Here is a 12,590-nt window from a genome sequence, read left to right on the forward strand (position 1 = left end):
ACTTTATGAATAAAACTCCTAAGGCTCTCCTTGCCATTTTTTATTTATTTTTTAGTCCTTGTTAGGAAACATCACATCAGCTTACCAGCTATCTACATGGCAGGCTTATGAGTTTATGAGCATCCAGGAAATTCCAAGTCCAATGGGGCCACCCCCCCTTTTCCCTGCAGTGATAGGTGTGTCTGTACTTATCTAGGTGTAAGGAAAAACTAATAAAGAATGACAACAGTGTTTGAGTCTTAAGAAACACCAGTTGGTAGCTGTTCCTGAAAGGTATGTGAGTTTTATGTTGACAGCTTAATTATCTGACTTTTTTTTTTAGACAACTGCGATGATTACGGGAGAATCTTGTCAAAATGAAGTGCCAAACTGTGTGTTGACATACAAACCTGTTTGTGGTTCATGTGACTTCTGAGCCAGTGTTTCACTGTTACGCGTCAACAAGAAACATGTTTTAACTTTTAAAACCGTGTCAGATTGTGCCAAACATAGCAGAAGACAGATTATCTTGAAGGAATTTTTTACCCAAACCACAGAGGCCTCAGTTCTGATGTACTGTTCTCATAGGTCTAAAATCAGTAACTGCTACTCTGAGCCATACCAGCTGTATATTTACTCATTTTTAAGATGTCATGTTGGAATAAAACCCTGTATTTTTATGAGCTTGAGAGCATTAATTTGGGTCTCTGAAGTCAATACCAACTCAAAAACTCGAAAAAATAAAAAAAAATAAAAATAAAAAAACCTCTACATTCTAGTTCAGCTCACATATACATCTGTAGATGTATTGCTTAGTGAGGCTGTTCAGATTTACTGGGGAAACTTTCATCACTTTACAAATCCAGCCCATTTTCTCATTATCCCGCCTCGTTTCAACCTCACATGATGCTGTGCTTGCTGTACCTCGGAGGTGGGCATTCGAAACTCTTTTCTCTTGTTTTTTTTTTTGCTTTGCTATTACAAAATCCCACCATTTGTTGTACAGTTCACCGAACTGAAGAAAACAATGAGCTAATAAGGCTCCGTCAGTTCTTGGTGTAATGTTTTATACCCTGACAAGGAGATCTGACCTCTGATTGTGGTGTACGCTTGTACACTTGAGCTCCAGTTCAGCAGTCCATAACTAAACAGCCTCAGAATAGCGATATGACAACTCAGAGCAGCAAAGGCCCCGATTGCTTTTGTGTGTCCTGTAAATGAAGACATTAATTGGGTTGCGGTGACAGAAAAAGTGTTTATTTTTTTGTGGTTTGAAGTCAGTTAACGATGCCAAATCGCTGAAGAATATTGCTGTGCGAATCCTAATCTGAGACTTCTTGCGCACTTTATTAAACAGGCGTCATCTGTGCTCAAGCTGCAAGAAAAAAAGAGACATTAAGCGTCGACTTGATGTCGGAACCTCCCGGGTGCTGCATCTGTCTGGATGAGTTCAGCAACCCTGCTTCCCTCCCTTGTGGACACTGCTTCTGCCTGGGATGCATAGGAGAATACTGGAGGATCCATGAAGCCTGCCAATGCCCCCTCTGCAAGGCAGTGTACCCCAAAAGGCCACAGCTGAAAACAGGCCAGACACTACAGACTCAGGATGCCATCGTGCCTCTAAAAGGTGAGGTTCTGTGTGATTTCTGCCAAGCAAAACGCCCCGCAGTCAAGTCCTGCCTGGCGTGTCTGGCCTCGTACTGCGCTGCTCACCTGGAGCCGCATTACCAGAGTGAAGATCTCGGGCGCCATCTTCTCATCAGCGTGACAAAAAACCTGGAGGACTCTGTGTGCAGGCTGCATGGGAGGAAGTTAGAACGTTTCTGCAAGAGTGACCAAACATGCATTTGCACCAAGTGTGCTCAGACAGAGCACAGGGGACACCACATCATTTCTATCAGCAATGAAGCCGCAAAGAAGAAGGTAAAGTGTAATAAAAGCACAACACGAGGGCAACGGTTCCTGTATTGAAAATTCCTTAATCTTCATCAGTGAACAGTGATTTGATCATAATTGTAATTTTTCAAGAGCTGTAAGAAATAAGAAATGAAAAAGGTTCTGCTTAAGTGTTATCGCATAATATTCTTTGGTATTTGTCCATCGTCGTTGAGCACTTTGGCAACATTTTCCCCTATTTGCGCATTGCATTAGACCTTCGGAGGAGGAGTTTAAGATAAAAGATGGATGTGGAAGGGAACTAAACGAGTGTTATTTATTAGTGCCGAGTGAGTTAACTCGTTATTATCGTGTTATTCCGTTAATTATTTAACTCCGATAAATATTTTATCGTGCATTAACGCAGATTTGTTTTTTTTTTAATTATTTTTTTGTGCCTTTAATGGATAGGAAAGTTCAGAGAGACGGGAAGCAGGAGGCATAGAGAGGGCGAACGACACGCAGCACAGGGCCGTCCGATGCGGAACTCGAACCGGGGCCAGCTGCAGCGAGGACTGTAGCCTCTTGTACATGGGGCGCCTGCTGTACCCACTACGCCACAGACCACCCTTGTTTTATTATTTATTTTATTTTTGTAAAAGTCTGTTGCTCACAGGCTTTTATTTAGTAAAAGTCTGTTGCTGTCTGCTGCGGAACCGGAAAAGAAAGTAATTGGCGGATCCACCAAACATGGAGAAGGGTAGAGAACTTTTACTCTGCCATTTTCATTTTAAATTTCTTCCAGACGGCGGAGTCGAGAGAACCAAAGTCATCTGTAAACACTGCCAAGTTGAATTGTCTTCTCAGCGTAGTAGTTCCAGTCTAAAATATCTCTTAAAGGCAAAACTCACAACTGATAGCAGCAAGTCATTCAAGGAAACAGACAGTGGACCGAGGCTTCTACATAAAAACTACATAAAGATGCTGATGTTAAAAGTGTGTTTGCACAACAAATGTTATGGCACTTTCATTCATATGGCAGCACATTTAAAATAAAACTAAATGCTAAAAGCCATACACTACTTTTGAATTAATTTATGGATTTTGCGTACAAATGCGATTAACCGTGATTAATCAGGGAAATCATGTGATTAATAAGATTAAAAATTTTAATCGTTGCCCGGCCCTATTATTTATATGACTAAGCTACAACCTTTCAAAGAACATCTGGTCTCAATAAACTGGAAAACAAAAGACAGGACGCGAAGATTTTAAAGAATGTTCTTGTTGCACCACACTTTTATGCAAACTGCCACAGTGGATTCAACAGTGAACACGATCACAGAACAAACATGAAGAGGAAAAAAAACTTTTGTCATAATGGATCAAAGGTCTCAAAATCAGGGCTGTTTTTATGTCAGCCGTAAAAGTCATAAAGTCTTCTGCCCAGCTGACATACTGTTTGTCCTTAGGTTAAACTAAAACGCAGACGGATGAAACTCCAGCAAGAGATTCAAGAGAGACTGAGCGAGGTTGAGAAAATCAAGCTTCCGGCAGACCTCAGTGGAGAAAATCCAAAAGCGGCCCGGACAAAAAATAAAGAGCTCGTCAAACAGCTGGAGGAAGAAATCACTGAGCTGCGGGGGAGAAACGCTGAGCTGGAGCAGCTCTCGCAGACTGAAGACAACCTGCACTTCTTACAGGTTTGCAACGCCATCCAAAGTCAGCAAATTAAATCAGTGGAAATAATTACTGGTGAACTCACCACTCAATTGTCTTGTCTCTGCAGAGATTCCTGTACCGTGTCTCCTGACTGGAAGAACATGACAATGATTGGCCTTCAAGACAGAGCTCTGGCACCAACTTTTTCCTGTCTTCTGAAGTTCCAATGTGTGACATGTTGGCAAGATATTTGCAGAAATGTAATATAACATTCATCATCATGTCTTTACTGCAGTAGAATTGTATTTTTTTGTTATGTGTGGGGTTACTGAGTCTGCAGTTTGTACCGTGATGTCCCTATAAGCAATTCAAAGAAGACATCAAGTTGGATTGCGCAACAAGTCCCCTAACATTCGTCACACACCTCAATATGACCCATAATACAACCTTGTGAAGTACAGCACTAACAAGCAGCAGCAGAGATATACAACTCGCCAAAGTAAAGGTCACTCTCACGGTGCACTTTGAAACAGACAGATCGCCAGGACGCAAAGTTCTCCATCAACACATGACAGAAGGTTTTACACTTCTGGCTAACACCAGAAACACTTTTTTCATCTCCTGGTTAGGTTTGAGCCATAACACTACCTGGTTAGAGTGAGAAATCATCACAAGACATTCCATTCCACAAGCCATTTTTACAGTTCACCTGCAGTTGGTCTCCCAACCACTAGAGGTAGCATATTTTACAAAAAATCTGATTGTGGGGCGATTCAGCCAGTATGAACAAATATCGGAATGTATTTGGGTGGAGAACAGTCTTCTGTTTAGTGGCAAGTGAGCACATATGAGAAGATCTCCTCTACATTTAGGCTATACCAAGTAAACTGTTTCTTTAGACTTTCTATTACATAAAGCCTAGAAATTGTCACAACTTTATATATCAAAATCCCCATGTTTTGTATTTTTTTAATGTAAACAGATTTATTTGATGTTTTTGACAATCATGTAAAATAGATAAAAATACAGATGATTCAAGAGCTAGAGTAATTGTATGAATAAGAAACATGACAATGTTGAGCTTGTGTGGACGTAGCTTGTGTCTGGGTGGATGATTTGGTTCAGTTTGATATTTCAGTGTTTCCTTTTTTTTTCATCTTTGCAGATGAGTTAATAAGGTGTCAAAGCCAAATGTTGTATTTATGCAGGTTGATGCAAGAAGTGTGAGTAAAAACTATTTAAAGTAACATTCTCGTGGTTGTTTTTAATGATGCTTTTAGCTCAGAAGTGGAAAATAAGCGCCACAGGTAGTACGGCCCTATGAGTTTACCAATCAAACAGGCTTCCCTTCGAACAATAAACAAGTCTGTTGACGAAGAATCGCTTTGCGTGTCCCATCAGAACCTCTCAGCAAGTAGAGTATTTAATATGTTGCTCAACATTCATTCTGCCCTGCAGCGAGCAAACAGATGATATGGTTGCTCATTTGTGTGCCAGCCTCCCTATTTGAATACAGGAAGGAATAAAGGCCTTGAACAGAAATGAAACTTAACACAGGGAAAAAAATAGAAAAGGAAGGACACACACACACACACACACACACACTAGGTGGAAGGAGAGAGAGAGCAGCCTTACGCCTGTGAGAATCGAGCACTTCCGAAGCCAGAAGGTAAAGTTATACACTACATACCGTATGTATTTGTTTTCTTTTAATCATAGAAGTCATTTTAGTCTTATTGAAAAGAGATTGACGAGAAATGTCAGCCGTAACATGTTTTATCGCTTCGCTCCACACTTGGCTGCAGGTGATCATTTACTCTGTAATGAAAGGCACTGAGTTATAAAACACGTGATCACAGCTTTTTCTTTGTTTGTTCAACTCATTGATTTCACAGCTTGTCATGTAATTGACCCTGATGCTTTTTGTAATCTTCTGGTGTTGTTGTCTAACAGTCACACCCAAGCCCTGATCTATGCAGTTATTGATGTGGGTACTAGTATTCACTGTTTTCTATTAGTTTTGAGCTTTCCGTAGTTGTTTGTTGAAGATTTACACATTTTTATATGTTGTCTAGCTCAAAAAACACAATCCCAGTTGGATGGGAATTCAGAAAAAACAAAAAGGAGAAGAAATAATCGCTTCTTTGGGTTTTAAACGCCTGCGACCGTGCAAGTTTTTGTTCTCTCTTTTTTTTCAGCAGACAACAGAAAGCTATATCACAAACACCATTTAACAAGTAGAGTATAAGGAAGCATTGCACATGCTGCCCTTGGTCAACAATCTGTGTGTCACACTTGTTTGCTCTTATTCTCAGTTTACTGACTTGGCAGATCCCAAACTGCAGACAGCTTAAAGAAACAGACACAACGGTAAGTGGATCATTTAATTACTGATGCTTTGAAGCACGGTTATGTAATTTTTGGAGGAAAGAGATAAAGTCGTCGGCTGTAAATGAACTAACTTCGTCTGTAACCGTCAAACACTTTACCATTGACTAGTGAAATTGGCCGGGTTTTTGTTTTATTCACACTTAAAAATAAGAAAATGTTGATGGAAAAATGTAAAAAATAAGAAAAAACTTCTTCGATGCACACATGAGATGGTCCTCGCCTGTTTTAAAGACAACTTGACACTTATCAGGGGAACTGGAAACGACAATAAACTCACTAACTTCCCTCTCAAGGATGTCCACCACAGTTGTTGTTCTTTCCTGTTTGGGACAACTACTTCTTTTACTCGGTTACAGCCACAGAAACCTGACCTGTACTAACACCCTCTGGCCACACTAATTTATTTGCTTCAAACGTGTCATTGAAACGCATCTCATTCTCTTTTTCTCTTGAAAAGATTGCTTCAGATTTTCTTTTCCTGCCGGTTAATGTAAATTTTCCCAACTGACAAGAACCCCTTTTAAGCCGTTAACCCTGAGTGTGGGCTGGTGTTGCAGCCTGTCGCATGTTAAGATTAAGATTTATCTCACAGTGGGAAGAGTAAATGTAACAAAAACACAGCAAATTCTGAAAAAAGTGGCTCTTTTTTTTCTGTTGGAAATGAAAAGACTGTGACTTAATTGTAATATTTTCTGCTGTCTTTTAGCAGATATGGCCTCCAGTTCTCAATCACCCAGCGCGCCTTGTCCACTTGAGAATCATTTGAACTGCTCCATCTGCATGGAGACATTTACAGACCCTGTCACTACACCTTGTGGCCACTCCTTCTGTTCGAAATGCCTTAACTTACAATTAAACTGTGTGTCCAGCCAGTGTCCCCTTTGCAAAGCACATGTTCACAAAGCCCCTGTTGTGAGTATTGTGCTCAGAGATATCATCCAAATAAGCAACAGCAACAAGCTGAAAAGCCCACTTCCCAATCAGTACACCGGGGCTCCTGGAGAAGTGGCTTGTGATGTCTGCACAGAGCCAAAGCTGAAGGCTGAGAAGTCCTGCCTTGTGTGTCAGGCCTCATATTGTTCAACTCACATCCAGAAGCACCATTCGGCTAAAAGGCTGAGGGGCCACAGGTTGGTGAAACCCGTGGAGAACTTGGACGCGAGGGCCTGTCTGACACACGGACGCCCCTTTGAGCTGTTCAGCAGGAGGCAGCAGAGGTGTATTTGCGTTCGATGTATGGAAGAAGATCAAGGGGAAGTCGTCTCGGCTGAAGACGAGTGGCAGAAGAAGAAGGTGCATCATCGTATAAATGACGTTCACATCCTGGCGTCTGTGTGCACTTTACATAAAATCGCAGCAAATCCAAAGGAGAATGTTTTGAAGTTTCTCAGTCAGACATGCTCTCTGTCTTCTACAGCTTCAACTTCAAAACGACAAGAAAGAGTTGGATCAGAAAATCGAGGACAGAAAAGCAAAAGTGGACGAGTTCGGTACAGCTCTGAAGAGCTGCAAGGTAAGCTGCAAAAGAGGGAAGTTTGCCCTGTCCCGGATGGAAAAGCCAGTCAGACCAGTCGGTACACAGTAAAGAGCAGATCTAGTTCATTTACACACTCAAACACGCATGTACACAAAACACTTAGTGGTCTCTGAGTCCGGCTGTGATCGAAACCGCATACTTCTCCTACTACTCATACTGACTTTTTTCCCGGATGCATACTAGATTCGCCGAAATGTTGGGTATGCATCATGAGGTTACTATTCATACTCAAACTACCCAACATGCAACGTAACTTGACGTCGCCGATCGTCATTTCCTGTCAAAACGGCAGTTTCCAGCTAGCTACAACGAGGGTAGGTGCACTTCCTGTTTTCAAAACAAAAGCACCAATTGTATCGTAATGGCTTTCCCTATGATAAAAGGCAACGGGTATTTTATTTTGTGAAAATAACCAGAAGTGCGTTGCTCACTGCGGCTAGCTTTAGTAGCGCCGAATTCGTGGGAACAAAATTGTAAATAGCCGGTATTTTGTCAGATTTTCAACACGCTGGGGATCTAAACAACTACTTTCTCGCCTGAAAATGTTTCAAATGTTGCTAAAGTTTACAGAGTTTAGAGCTTAAGCAAAATCAGCTTCAGGCCGGCTGATTTCGGCTCGGGTAGGAGCGAAATGCATTGTGGGTAAACGCTCTGCATACTGTCTGATCGATCAGTATGCCGTATGCAAGTATGTAGTATGCGGTTTCGAACACTTTTTTTTACAGGCTGTAATTGGCTGTAACTTTTAAAGATCAGTTTAAATGTCAGTTTAAAAGTGGAAACATTAATTTGTTTAAGTGACTGCTGATTTCACAATCTTGACATGTCCTCCATCATGAAAGAAACATGATTTGGACACGTTCACAAGGTTCCAAATTGGATTTTCAGGAGGTTGCTGAAAATGAAATCGCATTACAGTATTTATGGAATAAAGAATGTCATTGCTCTTACCCGTGTTCAGGAGCAGCTGCAAGAAGAGTGGTGGGATGTTGACAATGTGTTCACAGCTGTGATTGCCATTGTGGAGCTGGCCCAGAAGGCAGGACTGAAGCCGTTGGAAGAGAAGAGGCAGTTGCTGGAAAAAGAAGCTAAAGCCTTCAAAGACACTTTGGAAGGTGAAATCAACAAACTTGAGAAGACGATCTCCGAAATGGACGACATAGCTTCGCTAGAGGATCACATCTTATTCTTACAAGTGAGAGGAAATGCTAAACATCTTTGATGCTCACCTTCAAATTTCTTCCCCGCTTATCAGTTAATGTTGTATATCATGAGATATTTTGCATCTGGAATATCTGCAGATGTTTTGTCAGCAGGGGTTGTAGCCGAAACCGTGGTCTGCCCTGGGACCATGGTCTCTGGCACGGACCAGTGGTTACTGCCACTAGGGGCGCTAGAGACACTGGTCGCGATCAGCTCCTCAGTGGTTGCGACCAGCTGGTCTCGGGCACGGAACAGTGGTCCCCAACACTAGGAGCGCTAAAGATACTGGTCCTGCAGCTCCTCAGTGGTCTGTCCCGTGGTCCTTGTGGTGTGAATCAGTTAGCGAGTGGTCTGTGAAGCGGCTTTTGTCATTTTGATACATCTTCTCCCTTTTCTGGTCATGGTGGTAGCACTGTTGGATGAATAAATGTCAGCGATCACAATCTTTTGTCTATAAAATACAATCTTCTATTATTTATGCAGGTCCACGTGGTCTTGACCACCTCCTAGTGGTCACGACCAGCTGGTCTCTGGCACGGACCAGTGGAACTACTATTATGAGAAAAGGGAGGTGTATTAAATATAGGCTACTAATATATTAATAATTTGATTAATTATATATAAAAAAAACAAAATATATAAATATATTAATAAATACTCCAAAGACCACTCTGGTTAAGAGAACAGGCAGAAGACAAGGACCACAAGACAAACCACTGAGGAGCGGATCAGCATTAGGACTAGTGTCTTTAGTGCCCCTAATGGCAGTAACCACTGGTCCGTGCCAGAGACCATGGTCCCAGGACAGACCACGGTTTCGGCTACAACCCCCCTTCTGTTTTGTTCCATTCTGTCGTAAGACTGTTAAAATGATCTCATTGACTTTCTTTCTGTTTTCTCAGAGGTACCCATCTCTTGCGGTCCCTGATGACATCAGGGACTGGACAGAGGTGGAGCTGGACACATCGCTGTCATTTGGCACCATGATGACAACTACAACAAAAATGATGGAACAAATCCAACAGAAAGTGAATGGGCTGGCTGTCATTGGTAAGAGTTCATTTTACAGCAGTTAAAGTTAAAGGCTCAAAAGATGACATCATTTATCTTCAACTCTTCTTCACTTCACAGAACTGAAGAGACTCTCAAAGTTCACAGGTAGGTGACACACTCAACCCTTTTCTCATCATCATCTTTTGAATATAAAACTAATTCCCATTTCTCATTGAATCATTTCTAATTGGATCGAACAGTGGATGTGAAACTGGATCCGGAGACTGCCCACCAGCGCCTCGTTCTTTCTGATGATGGCAAAAAAGTGAAAGACGGAGGGGAGGACCAGGAAGTAGCGGATTCTCCTGAGAGGTTCAATCTGTTTGGCAGTGTCCTGGGGTCCGATAGCATCACTTCTGGGAAATCATACTGGGAGGTGGAGGTCAGCGACAAGACTGGGTGGGATCTGGGTGTGGCAAGAGGCGGCGCCAACCGAAGGGGGAAACTCACGCTGAGCCCAGATCATGGCTACTGGGTTTTGGTACATTATGAGGAGACGAACTACGCAGCCATGACAGCCCCCGCCTTACGTCTTTCCCCAAAAGAAAAACCTAAGAAGGTTGGGGTGTTTGTGGACTACGAGGAAGGTCTCGTGTCCTTCTATGACGTGACAGCTCATTCTCATATCTACTCCTTCAGTGAGTGTTCATTCCAAGATGAGCTTTACCCATATTTCAGTCCCCATGTGAAGGAGGGCGAGAAAAACTCTGAGCCCTTGGTAATTTTACCTGGGAAACACTGTCAAAGGGAAATGGACGAAGAGAAGATGGATTTGGGTTCTGTTTGCGAGAGTGCTGAACTTGATCGCTCCAAGTACTGATTATGTTTAGGAGAAGAGGAGGGAAATTTCTCAGTTATTTGAAGCTTGCCAGAAATCAAAATGAAGGTCTCCAGCACCATAACAAGTTGAAATAACTCTACTGTAAAATAAAATAAAAACCCAACAACAGTGTTTTACAGGTCGTGAGAAGAAATAATTAACATCCTTTTTAATTTGACTAAGTTGCATAGTCGGTGACATTTTTTTACCGTTTTTGTTCCTCCCAGCTCATTATTTCATATTTCCAGAGCGTGAAATCAATGCTCTCAATGGGCTCAGAGATTTGATCCTGGTTTAAAATCTCTCCATACTAATGATTTGCTTTATAATTAATTGAGTTGATCAAAAAATGGGTCTTGAACGCAACCCAGGTAGTCAACCCTTAAGCACCTCCCTTAGCTCCTCCCCATGCTGTGTACATAAAGCCTCAAAATGGCTCCATTTAGCCTCTAGCTGAGCTGGTGCGGTTACCTAATTCAGGTGGTGAGTAGGGTCCCCGTTTAATTCTGCATGTGTGATGCAATCTTTGGTTCCTACTAACATGTGTTTTTGTCTTTTTTAGGTTTACTTGCTGCTGTGCTGTTTTGTTAGTTTGTTTGTACAGTTCTGTTATGCAGTTTTGTTTGGTTCGCTCTACTTTTGTTTTGCTTGTGTAGTTCTTTGTCTATTTTAGTTTGATTATTGATTAAGTGTTAGGTTTGTTTTAACCTTTCCTTATGTCATTCCTTTTTTTGAGTTTCAGTCAGTGGGGTTACATGGCACTCAAAGGATCAGATAATTAGCTATATTACAATAAGAAAGAGTTATTAAGTGCATGTAGACACCTTAATTTGACAAGAAATTGGATCAAATCGAGATAACTCGGTTGAAAGTCAAAATAAACGTGTTTGTAGGCGGTGAAGCACGTGGTGAATTAAACTTTGCGTTCTGTGCATGCTCGAGATTTTTTCCCGGGGTCGGTTACCGGGAGTCGGAAGAGATGATATTACTGTTGTCGCCGTTGGAGAAAAAAAACTTGATGGAGAATGCGTCGTTGGGCATCGCGTTTGTGCAATAAGCAGCTCACCACAAACCAAATGTAGAAGGATGTACCTTCATCTTGCTTTTCATTTGCCATTTTCTCGAATGCCTGAGTTTGTTGTAGTAGTTGGTGGTGAAGCGGTCAACTAAGTGGCTCTATTATCAATCGTTGAAATGGGTACAGCGCCACCTATCGTATCGGAGTATGACATGCTTTGTGCCTCTGATTCATTCACCGCCATATATCCAAGGATAATTACCCTTTCTCAACTCATTCTTATTGTAATTTAGCCAATTATTTGATCCTTTCAGTGTCATATAACCCCACTGAGTGTGGCCTGGGTGTCATCAGGTGGGAGGCTAGGCACTGAGGTGAGGACCTCACTTCCTGTTTTGGCATGCGAGTACACTGGGGCACTTTTGGTGTGTTTGTGGTGGCTTTTCATTTGTAGTGTTGCACTCCAGCTTAAGGAGGGACACACATCCAGCAGTATGCCTTCCAGTGAGGCCCCAGCCCATTGATTTTAATTCTGTTAGTCATTTGGCTTTTAGTATTGTTATTATTAAATATTCCTCTTGTGTTTAACCTTTTTCTTCGCAGCAGCTTTACTTAAGTTTTATTCATAAATATTATTGTCAATAAATATATTTGCTTTCTTGTCTCTGCCTCAGTCATGACCCTGTGTCCTTCCAGCAATTGGGTTTCAGCTGTCCTATCCTGGGGTGCAAGTCCTCAGGTGGCGTTTTTGGCTCTAACAATTTCATCCTTTACTCCGCTCCTCGCCACATTAATATTTCTATCCAATAGCCAGAATATTACATGTGCAACTTATTTGGCACAGAACAGCCGCACAAGGACTGAGATTTGTAACAGGTAGTAATTACTGCAAAGTGTATAAAGTATAGAAGAACAGCGTTCACGTTACGTGTTGGGGGGAAATGCGTCTGTACGCAGCATGAAATATCATCTGTAAATGCATAATGCTGCCTATTACTCCGTGAATATCCTGAGCCGCCTTCAACATGTGAATAAACCCTGTCTTTAACAAA

At 41.8% G+C, this 12,590-nt stretch overlaps 2 protein-coding genes across 3 annotated transcripts; both read left to right on the plus strand.

Moving 5' to 3' along the window:
• The first annotated feature begins 1,146 nt into the window (after window positions 1-1,146).
• On the plus strand, window positions 1,147-4,691 carry LOC142368708 (E3 ubiquitin-protein ligase TRIM47-like). The gene is made up of 4 exons (XM_075450899.1): window positions 1,147-1,192; window positions 1,337-1,902; window positions 3,327-3,557; window positions 3,644-4,691. Exons 1-4 carry the CDS (start codon window positions 1,147-1,149, stop codon window positions 3,665-3,667), a joined length of 867 nt encoding a protein of 288 aa, XP_075307014.1. The 3' UTR covers window positions 3,668-4,691.
• Window positions 4,692-5,081: 390 nt separating this feature from the next.
• On the plus strand, window positions 5,082-12,585 carry LOC142369379 (E3 ubiquitin-protein ligase TRIM39-like). Of its 2 annotated transcripts, none has more exons than XM_075451741.1 (8): window positions 5,082-5,185; window positions 5,832-5,886; window positions 6,614-7,200; window positions 7,325-7,420; window positions 8,406-8,639; window positions 9,550-9,697; window positions 9,779-9,805; window positions 9,901-12,585. In XM_075451741.1, the coding sequence occupies exons 3-8, from the start codon at window positions 6,619-6,621 to the stop codon at window positions 10,518-10,520; spliced, it is 1,707 nt and encodes a 568-aa protein (XP_075307856.1). In that variant the 5' UTR covers window positions 5,082-5,185; window positions 5,832-5,886; window positions 6,614-6,618; the 3' UTR covers window positions 10,521-12,585. The 2 variants fall into 2 exon arrangements, with proteins under 2 accessions (XP_075307856.1, XP_075307855.1); XM_075451740.1 differs by having other exon boundaries at window positions 6,617-7,200.
• Window positions 12,586-12,590: the final 5 nt, after the last annotated feature.

The sequence above is a fragment of the Odontesthes bonariensis genome, chromosome 19 (assembly GCF_027942865.1).
Source record: "Odontesthes bonariensis isolate fOdoBon6 chromosome 19, fOdoBon6.hap1, whole genome shotgun sequence".
Lineage (NCBI taxonomy): Eukaryota > Metazoa > Chordata > Actinopteri > Atheriniformes > Atherinopsidae > Odontesthes > Odontesthes bonariensis.

Coding starts and splice junctions, on each gene's coding strand:
- LOC142368708 (XM_075450899.1), top strand. CDS start 1,147: ATGACAACTCAGAGCAGCAAAGGCCCCGATTGCTTTTGTGTGTCCT. Junction 1,903..3,326: donor ATGAAGCCGCAAAGAAGAAG/GTAAAGTGTAAT, acceptor GTTTGTCCTTAG/GTTAAACTAAAACGCAGACG. Junction 3,558..3,643: donor ACAACCTGCACTTCTTACAG/GTTTGCAACGCC, acceptor TTGTCTCTGCAG/AGATTCCTGTACCGTGTCTC.
- LOC142369379 (XM_075451741.1), top strand. CDS start 6,619: ATGGCCTCCAGTTCTCAATCACCCAGCGCGCCTTGTCCACTTGAGAAT. Junction 8,640..9,549: donor ATCACATCTTATTCTTACAA/GTGAGAGGAAAT, acceptor CTGTTTTCTCAG/AGGTACCCATCTCTTGCGGT. Junction 9,806..9,900: donor GAGACTCTCAAAGTTCACAG/GTAGGTGACACA, acceptor TGGATCGAACAG/TGGATGTGAAACTGGATCCG.